General features: G+C 37.6%; 1 protein-coding gene and 2 pseudogenes across 1 annotated transcript; all 3 read right to left on the bottom strand.

Moving 5' to 3' along the window:
* Positions 1–512: 512 nt before the first annotated feature.
* LOC146467254 (histamine H2 receptor-like) lies at positions 513–1,488 on the bottom strand (annotated as a pseudogene).
* A 3,133-nt stretch (positions 1,489–4,621) lies between these two features.
* On the bottom strand, positions 4,622–5,817 carry LOC146467253 (histamine H2 receptor-like). Its single transcript, XM_085125972.1, has one exon. It carries the CDS (start codon positions 5,758–5,760, stop codon positions 4,792–4,794), a length of 969 nt encoding a protein of 322 aa, XP_084982098.1. The 5' UTR covers positions 5,761–5,817; the 3' UTR covers positions 4,622–4,791.
* A 2,201-nt stretch (positions 5,818–8,018) lies between these two features.
* LOC146467252 (histamine H2 receptor-like) lies at positions 8,019–9,746 on the bottom strand (annotated as a pseudogene).
* Between the last annotated feature and the right edge of the window lie 993 nt (positions 9,747–10,739).

Raw genomic sequence — 10,739 nt, 5'->3', positions numbered from 1 at the left:
GTTACACTTTTGGACAAAATGAAACATTGCTTCTAATTTCATTGTACCAAAAGTACAAGGAAAATTGCTGCGATAACGGCTGCAATGGCAGCCTCTTCGTCCGCCGCCATATTTGTTACGCAATGTTTACTCGGCCACGACCGACGGGGTTTTTTTTATGCAGACAATCCGAATTATTCCTAGCATTCCGTACCAACCATTCTTATTCCAGAATTGTGGATAAAAAAACGCGCCCTTAGCGAGGATGGAGTCAGTTTATACGTTCAAAGTTGTTTTAAGGTCTTGGATGATAAACATTTCGTGACTTAAGCAGCCGAATTTGTTGTAGTCACTTCATCGGACAGCATTAGTTTTAATTTTTGTACTAAAGTTTTTCAGTAAACCTCAAATCATACGATATTCTTATTTTAATTTTGTTTTATATTTGTGTTTTAAATTATTTTGAACTGGCAACTGTAAAATTATACTTTCCCCTACTTAAAATGTTCTTCCAAACTCGTATTATTTACTGGCTAAGATATGGTTTGAAGTTCGAATTCGGCCGTGTTATTTACGGCACCAATGTCTCGCCGGCTTGCCCTAAATCTACACCCTAACGCATTGAAAATCTTAATTAATGCTTTTCTATAGTCTACGTTTAAAACTCCATACAATGCCCAGTTTATTGCTGAGTTGAAAAATGTTAGCCATTTCACCACACTGCCGAAATAAAGGCGATGTGGCAGTTTCTCTTCTAAAGCTCCATCTACAGCGTGGAATACAAGAAATGGTAGAAAACAGATGGCAAAAGCACCGACCAGAAGACTCAGTGTTTTTGCTGATTTTCTTGACGTGGATAAGGAGTGACTTCTACGACAGACCCAGCCTTGAGTTGCGGTTATTTTCCTTGTTTGCTGCCGAGATATTTGAAATATCTTGGCGTACGTTATGAGGGAAATGGTAAACGGTACAAGAACATCAAAGACTAGAAACAAAACAGATTTTTCTAAAGGAGCTGTTAACATAGAGCAAACAAGCGGATTAGGTTGAGTCCAGATAAAATAACTTGTAATTCCGCTGAACATAGCAAACGACCAAAGGAAGACAAGGGAAACGACAACAGCTGTTGAAATGTCGCTGCAGTATCTTAAAGCGCGAGAAATAGCTAAGAAGCGATCAATTCCAATGGCGCACAAGTTACAAATGGACGCACTTGCAAGGGCGACAAACATGGAGCTCCAGATATTGCAGACGGTTTCTCCAAGAGGCCAGTAAGGGTAATACGACAACAGCACAGCTTCCAGAGGCATTACGAACAAAGCCAATAATATGTCCGCGGTCACGAGGCTCAGGAAAAAACGCGTTGGTACGCGTCCGCAAGTTGCTGTTGAAGTAAAACGCGGCATAAACGAGGACATCGCCAAAAATCGTTAAAATGGTGAGAAAACACACAAAGCAGTTCCCAGTAGTTAAAAAGATGGAAGAGGCAGTATCCAGTGTCGGTAACATGGCTAAAGGCTTCTTTTGTTCACTAGGATATTGGAAAACAGAAAGATAGCGACGATAATAGCGCCTTAAACGCAGTGGTTGCCACTTTTACATCTTCCAATGCTTGGGTTCCTCAGGCTTGAGCGGGAAAACCAAGACTCAATCTAGTAGCATTATTTTGCATAACTTGGAGGTGATTCATGAGTCTGCACTTATGTTCAGAAATGCAGCTAAACCTGAATCTGGGTACTTCATATAACACAGACGTCTTTGTCATTTTCATATGAGTTCATGTTTGACAGAATTATGTGTGTTTAGTAAGAATTAAGGTTAGGCGACACCTTGTGACGTCTATCATACAGTTCATGAATCTCATAAAGGTGCATTTCTGGACATATCTCGTAAATTGAGATTTGTCCAGAAATGCACCTTAATGAGATTCATGAATGTACGATAAACATCACAAGGAATACATGGAACATTCATTTATTCATCCTCTACGGGTATGTTACGAACTCACAATATGACAAGCCTTGTAAAATTTTAAAAGACTACAGGTGAATATATAGAACCCCCACAGAGATTTAATAAAGATGTGAAAGGATGCCGTTCAATTTGTTTCATTAATGCCCTTTTCCCGACTTGTTTGTCAAAAAAATGGGCAAGTGATTACTGCAAAACATGGGCAAAATGGAAGAATATTTTTAAATTAGCGATAGTACTTGGTTATAAATTTTAACATACTACAGGTGAATATATAGAACCCCCACAGAGATTTAATAAAGATGTGAAAAGATGCCGCTCAATTTGTTTCATTAATGCCCCTTTTCTCGACTTGTTTGTCAAAAAAATGGGCAAGAGATTACTGCAAAACATGGGCAAAATGGAAGAATATTTTCAAAGTAGCGATAGCACTTGGTCATACCAGACAATGGCCAAATGAACATTGTCTACCATAATTTCACCATGCGGTTTTAACCTTCTTATCAATAAAACTATTTGTGAGGGATGTAGTCCCCTCTTTACCAAACACAATAAGGCCAAGGCAATCGAACTCTTAGGTTTTAGCCCCGCTTTCCCATCTCATGCAATGTTGTGCATTCGAAACTGTGTAAGTTACAAAACGTGGACCCAACACCCACACCTTCGATAATAATTGTCTTGGGTATACAGTAATACTTCTCGAAAGTTGTTTCCAAACTTGAACTACATCCAGGCACTTTCTCCTTATTTTAATGCGAGTTACTTTCCTATCTAATGGAGTAGGAAAATCTTCCCAAAGGATAAAACGAAATAGAACACAGTCAACTGCATATCAACTTTTCTTCATTAAACTAGCTTTTTCTTACAAAATTTATGAAATAAATGAAAAGTTCCGCACAATTAATTTGCCACATTAAGGTCGACATAAACTGACCGTTTACAATAAATTCAGAGTGTTTTATATTACTCCAGAATAACATGGTTATAACAATCTTAATTAACTGTGAATAGAAGGCACAAATTAAAAAAGGAACATGCTGTTTTGCCCAGCAGAATTAACTGGAGGTATACGCTGCCCACTGATATGTCTTTCAGATGTTGACATTTTTCTCTGCATTTTTGTATTTCTGGGGGTTGGGGATTGGCAGCGTACAAAAAAAGAATGGTTCACATGCAGTTCAATAATTAATAAAAGGTGCGTTATGTAAGTACGAGAGGTAAATAAGGTGCGGTTACGCTTTCAACTGTAATTGCTTTGGCAGAATATCAAGCGAGGGCAAGAAAATTTCAAAGAAAATAAAAATCCTCAGAAGAGAGTTAAAAAATACATATGAAAATCAAAAGTAAAGTATTTTATTCTCGGTATACTTCTCATCTGCTACTCCTAATTATAACACCGAATGCATTATACTGGGAATGAAGCGCTTCAAAGATATATCTTTCGCAGCTAATCTAGCCAAGTCACCCGAGGAGCTGTTGGCTAACTGTAATGTGATATTCCTTAATTATCAACACGTATATTCTCCGCACTGTTTTCAATCTATTTCTTATCCTACTAGTTGAGAGAATTTCTTTAAATATAAAGACACTCTTTGGTGATCAATTCCTTAATTCTTATAACCATTTTATTCAACCAAATAGTGAAATTGTTAAGAGAAATTGTATGCAGCTTGTCACTATTGGGGTTTGGAACGGATAAAAGAATAGCAATGCCTATTTCCTCCCATGAGTTGGCGGATGAAAAGCCTGAAGACTAAAATTGATACGTTTGAAATTCAAATGAAAGCCATCGCTCACTATTTTCCTGTGGTGGCGCTGTTTATTGTGCTGCAACTGTAGATTAAAGTATGTTCATGCCAATGACAGCTATCCTAAAACACTTTACATCTATTTTACAATGTTTACCTTTGACGAAACTTCGTCTGTTTTCAGTTAGTAAAAGATTATTCGATATATCCAATTCATTTTTTAGGGAAATGATCTCTTGGGATGAAAATAAGTGAGGAAAGTTACAATATTACAGGTTTTGAGGTGCATTAAAACTTTGCATCATTCTCATATTATAGACATTTTGTTTCTTTTGTGATTATGTAAATGACTTTGGATGCGTTTTTTTATTCACAATTCTGGAATGAGAATGGACAGAATGTAAAATGCCCGCGTTTTTCTATTCCGCATTCTTATTCCGGGATGGACAGAATGCCACTCCATCCATTCTGCTCCCAGGGGCAGAATGAACAGAATGTTGCGAATGAAAATCCAAGATGGCGGACAGCGAGATGAGCGCTGCGGATTCAAATACGTCTCTACAAGGGAAAAATCAGGTTACACTTTTGGACAAAATGAAACATCTCTTTCTAATTTCATTGTACCAAAAGTAAAAGGAAAGTTGCTGCAATAACGGCTGCAATGGCAGCCTCTTCGTCCGCCGCCATATTTGTAACGCAATGTTTACTCGGCCACGACCGACGGGGTTTTTTTTATGCAGACAATCCGAATTATTCCTAGCATTCCGTACCAACCATTCTTATTCCAGAATTGTGGATAAAAAAACGCGCCCTTAGCGAGGATGGAGTCAGTTTATACGTTCAAAGTTGTTTTAAGGTCTTGGATGATAAACACTTCGTGACTTAAGCAGCCGAATTTGTTGTAGTCACTTCATCGGACAGCATTAGTTTTAATTTTTGTACTGAAGTTTTTCAGTAAACCTCTAATCATACGATATTCTTATTTTAATTTTGTTTTATATTTGTGTTTTAAATTATTTTGAACTGGCAACTGTAAAATTATACTTTTCCCTACTTAAAATGTTCTTCCAAACTCGTATTATTTAAACGCTGGCTAAGATATGGTTTGAAGTTCGGCCGTGTTATTTACGGCACCAATGTCTCGCCGGCTTGCCCTAAATCTACACCCTAACGCATTGAAAATCTTAATTAATGCTTTTCTATAGTCTACGTTTAAAACTCCATACAGTGCCCAATTTATTGATGAGTTGAAAAATGTTAGCCACTTCACCACACTGCCAAAATAAAGGCGATGTGGCAGTTTCTCTTCTAAAGCTCCATCTACAGCGTGGAAAACAAGAAATGGTACAAAACAGATGGCGAAAGCACCGACCAGAAGACTCAGTGTTTTTGCTGATTTTCTTGACGTGGATAAGGAGTGACTTCTACGACAGACCCAACCTTGAGTTGCGGTTATTTTCCTTGCTTGCTGCCGAGATATTTGAAATATCTTGGCGTACGTTATGAGGGAAATGGTAAACGGTACAAGAACATCAAAGACTAGAAACAAAACAGATTTTTCTAAAGGAGCTGTTAACATAGCGCAAACAAGCGGATTAGGTTGAGTCCATATAAAATAACTTGTAATTCCGCTAAGCAATGCAAACGACCAAAGGAAGACAAGGGAAACGACAACAGCAGTTGAAATGTCGCTGCAGTATCTTAAAGCGCGAGAAATAGCTAAGAAGCGATCAATTCCAATGGCGCACAAGTTACAAATGGACGCACTTGCAAGGGCGACAAACATGGAGCTCCAGATATTGCAGACGGTTTCTCCAAGAGGCCAGTAAGGGTAATACGACAACAGCACAGCTTCCAGAGGCATTACGAACAAAGCCAATAATATGTCCGCGGTCACGAGGCTCAGGAAAAACGCGTTGGTACGCGTCCGCAAGTTGCTGTTGAAGTAAAACGCGGCATAAACGAGGACATCGCCAAAAATCGTTAAAATGGTGAGAAAACACACAAAGCAGTTCCCAGTAGTTAAAAAGATGGAAGAGGCAGTATCCAGTGTCGGTAACATGGCTAAAGGCTTCTTTTGTTCACTAGGATATTGGAAAACAGAAAGATAGCGACGATAATAGCGCCTTAAATGCAGTGGTTGCCACTTTTACATCTTCCAATGCTTGGGTTCCTCAGGCTTGAGCGGGAAAACCAAGACTCAATCTAGTAGCATTATTTTGCATAACTTGGAGGTGATTCATGAGTCTGCACTTATGTTCAGAAATGCAGCTAAACCTGAATCTGGGTACTTCATATAACATAGACGTCTTTGTCATTTTCATATGAGTTCATGTTTGACAGAATTATGTGTGTTTAGTAAGAATTAAGGTTAGGCGACACCTTGTGATGTCTATCATACAGTTCATGAATCTCATAAAGGTGCATTTCTGGACATATCTCGTAAATTGAGATTTGTCCAGAAATGCACCTTAATGAGATTCATGAATGTACGATAAACATCACAAGGAATATATGGAACATTCATTTATTCATCCTCTACGGGTATGTTACGAACTCACAATATGACAAGCCTTGTAAAATTTTAAAAGACTACAGGTGAATATATAGAACCCCCACAGAGATTTAATAAAGATGTGAAAAGATGCCGTTCAATTTGTTTCATTAATGCCCCTTTTCTCGACTTGTTTGTCAAAAAAATGGGCAAGTGATTACTGCAAAACATGGGCAAAATGGACGAATATTTTCAAATTAGCGATAGCACTTGGTCATACCATACAAAATGAGCATTGCCTACCATAATTTCACCGTGCGGTTTTAATCTTCTTATCAATAAAAGATCTATTTGTGAAGGATGTGGTCCCCTCTTTACCAAACACAATAAGGCCAAGGCAATCGAACCCTTAGGTTTTAGGCTCTGCTTTTCCATCTTATGCAATGTTGTGCATTCGAAACTGCGTAAGTTACAAAACGTGGACCCAACACCCACACCTTCGATAATAATTGTCTTGGGTATACAGTAATACTACTCGAAAGTTGTTTCCAAACTTGAACTACATCCAAGCATCTTTCTCCTTATTTTAATGCGAGCTACTTTCCTATCTAATCGAGTAGGAAAATCTTCCCAAAGGATAAAACGAAATAGAACACAGTCAACTTCATATCAACTTTTCTTCATTAAACTAGCTTTTTCTTACAAAATTTATGAAATAAATAAAAGGTTCCGCACAATTAATTTGCCACATTAAGGTCGACATAAACTGACCGTTTACAATAAATTCAGCGTGTTTTATATTACTCCAGAATAACATGGTTATAACAATCTTAATTAACTGTGAATAGAAGGCACAAATCAAAAAAGAAACGTGCTGTTTTGCCCAGCAGAATTAACTGGAGGTATACGCTGCCCACTGATATGTCTTTCAGATGTTGACATTTTTCTCTGCATTTTTGGTACAAAAAAAGAATGGTTCACATGCAGTTCAATAATTAATAAAAGGTGCGTTATGTAAGTAAGAGAGGAAAATAAGGTGCGGTTACGCTTTCAACTGTAATTGCTTTGGCAGAATATCAAGCGAGGGAAAGAAAATTTCAAAGAAAATAAAAATCCTCAGAAGAGAGTTGAAAAATACATATGAAAATCAAAAGAAAAGTATTTTATTCTCGGTATACTTCTCATCTGCTACTCCTAATTATAACACCGAATGCATTATACTGGGAATGAAGCGCTTCAAAGATATATCTTTCGCAGCTAATCTAGCCAAGTCACCCGAGGAGCTGTTGGCTAACTGTAATGTGATATTCCTTAATTATCAACACGTATATTCTCCGCACTGTTTTCAATCTATTTCTTATCCTACTGGTTGAGAGAATTTCTTTAAATATAAAGACACTCTTTGGTGATCATTTCCTAAATTCTTATGACCATTTTGTTTAACCAAATAGTGAAATTGTAAAGAGAAATTATATGCTTGTCAACATTGGGGCTTAGAACGAATTAAAGAATACCAATGCCTATTTCTTCCTATGAATTTGGGGAAGAAAAGCCTGAAGACTAAAATTGAAACGTTTGAAATTCAAAGGAAAGCCATCGCTCACTATTTTCCTGTGGTAGCGCTGTTTATTGTGCTGCATCTGTGGATTAAAGTATGTTGATGCCAATGAAAGCTCTCCCGAAACACTTTACATGTATTTTACAATGTTTACCCTTGACGAAATTCTCCAAGTTTTCATTTGGTAAAAGGATCATTTAAAACGAAATCATCTGTTGGGATGAAAATAAGTGAGGAAAGTTATAATATTACAGGTTTTGAGGTGCATTAAAACTTTGCATCATTCTCACATTATTTCGCTGATGAATACAAGCTGTAGTTCACATCTGTACTCTATTCATACAGCCTGTTTCTCTACGTCATTCTGTAGATCTACACCCTGCTGGTGTTCAAAGATTCTTGCAACATCGTGTTATTTGCTAGTTGGCTACGATATCGTTTGCACCACTATGTTATTTATTGGGCTTTAACTTCGACGTGCCTTAAATCTAACTCCCCAGAATATGCCTACTGAAGGTAAGCATGTTTTATCCTTATTTTTAAACTAATACTGCCCCACGTTTCGATGATAAAACCATCATTATCATGGAAAAGTGACTGTTTCTTCGTGGTTTGAATATAAATGAGTGAAAACAATATTATTATATAGACATTTTGTTTGTTTTGTGATTATGTAAATGACTTAGCGAGGATGGAGTCAGTTTGTACGTTCAAAGTTGGTTTAAGGTCTTTTACAACATTTGTTTTAATTTTTGTTCTGAAGTTTTTCAGTAAACCTCTAATCACATAATATTCTTTTTTGTTTCTCTTTGTTTTTGTTTTATGGTTGTATGTTTTAAATTATTTTGAGCTGGCAGCTGAAAAAATTATACTTTTCCCTACTTGAAATGTTCTTCTAAGCTCCTATTATATAAAAGCTGCCTAAGATATCGTTTGCAACTCGGCCGTGTTATTTGCGGCACCAATGTCTCGCCGGCATGCCCTTAATCTACTCCCTAACGCATTGAAAATCTTAACTAATGCTTTTCTGTACTCTACGTTTAAAACTCCATACAGTGCCCAGTTTATTGCAGAGTTGGAAAATCCTAGCCATTTAACCACACTACCAACATAAAGGCGATTTGGCAGTTTCTCTTCCAAGGCTCCATCTACAGCGTGGTAAACAAGAAATGGTAAAAAACAGATGCCGAAAGCACCGACCAGAAGACTCAGTGTTTTTGGCCATGTTTTTGCCGTGTATAACAAGAGACTTCTTCGACAGACCCAACCTTGAGTTGCGGTTATTTTCCTTGCTTGCTGCCGAGATATTTGAAATATCTTGGCGTACGTTATGACACAAATGGTAAACGGTACAAGAAGGTCAAAGACTAGAATCAAAACAGATTTTTCTAAAGGAGCCGTTAACATAGAGCAGACAAGTGGATTAGGCTGAGTCCAGATAAAATAACTAATAATTCCGCTAAGCAATGCAAACGACCAAAGGAAGACTAGCAAAACAACAACGGTAGTTGAAATATCGCTGCAGTATCTCAAAGCGCGCGAAATAGCCAAGAAGCGATCGATTCCAAGAGCGCACAAGTTACAAACGGACGCACTTCCTAGGGCGACAAACATGGAGCTCCAGATATTGCAGGCGGTTTCTCCAAGAGGCCAGTAAGGGTAATACGACAACAGCACAGCTTCCAGAGGCATTACGAACAAAGCCAATGAGATGTCCGCGGTCACAAGGCTCAAGAAAAACACGTTGGTACGCGTCCGCAAGTTGCTATTGAAGTAAAACGCGCATAAACAAGGACATCGCCGAAAATAGTCAGCACGATGAGAAAACAAACAAGGCATTTTCCAGTTGTTAAAAAGATGGAAGAGACAGTATCTGGTTTCGGTAACATGGCTAAAGGCTTCTTTTAAATGCCACTTTAACATCTCCAATGCCTAGCTTCCTCAGGCTTGAGCGGGAAAATCAAGAATCAATCCAGCAGCATTATTTTGCATAACTTGGAGGTGATTCATAAGATTTATATTGTTTTTATCACCCCAAACAATATCGGCTAATCAAAGAGTAGCAGAACAAGACTGTTGTACAATGTTACTAGCGCGTAGGGGTAATAAATGCTTAATTCGGCGCACCAAGCCACGTTTTGGCCTAATTTTGCTATTTATAATAATTAATTTATTTCATCACCTCCTGAAAATCTCCACGGCGAGAGGAGCCTCCTGACTAAATATCAGTTTAATACTATAGCTAAAGCTGCTTTTTAACGCTCATTTCGCTTGCTTTTAATCAAACTCACTCCAACAGTTTGGTTTCAACCCCCGCTGTTTTTGTTGATGTCTTGCAGGTAATTTCTTTCCTGAAACAACAGAATATAAAATAACAACTAATCATTTCGCCTAGGTGATGACGTTGTTCGCCACGCAGTTTTAAAAATGAATTAATCAAGGCCCTTTAAGATGCACGGTGGATTCTACTTAGTTGAGAACCTACTCAGCTGTTGCGATGTCCCTGCCAACGTCTACATATTGATTGTGATTTTTTTTTTTTTTTTGTATCATAAAGGCAAAGCTAATAAAATAAAATAAATTATTCTGAAACCAGCCTTATATGGTTAAATCCCACTAAGTGTTGAAGTTGAATAAATTTTGTACTTTCGTTCATCTAATTAAGGCGGGGGTAAACCTTAAAGCCGTTTTCATGCCGATTAAAATCGGTTTCATGGAAATATCTCGTTCACGTTTCAAGCAATCCAAAAACTCTCTGCTTATCCCGTAAATCTATGTTGTTGGGTGTTTTGTGAATTTTTAGGTGAATTTTGGGTATATTTGGGAGGAGATAGTTTTTCTTGAAGGATTGGTAAAATTAAGAGAAATAAGAAATATTGAAGATTTAGTGAGGTTTTAAAATTAGAATTTGTAGTTAATAATTAATAGACGGATACCCAGTTAGTCCACTAGCAACCTGGGGTGCTCTTGCGTGGTTATCGACTGTCTG

This window comes from Pavona decussata, unplaced genomic scaffold (genome assembly GCF_977016875.1).
Source record: "Pavona decussata unplaced genomic scaffold, jaPavDecu1.1 SCAFFOLD_137, whole genome shotgun sequence".
NCBI lineage: Eukaryota > Metazoa > Cnidaria > Anthozoa > Scleractinia > Agariciidae > Pavona > Pavona decussata.
This window is presented reverse-complemented; position numbering and strand designations above follow the sequence as displayed.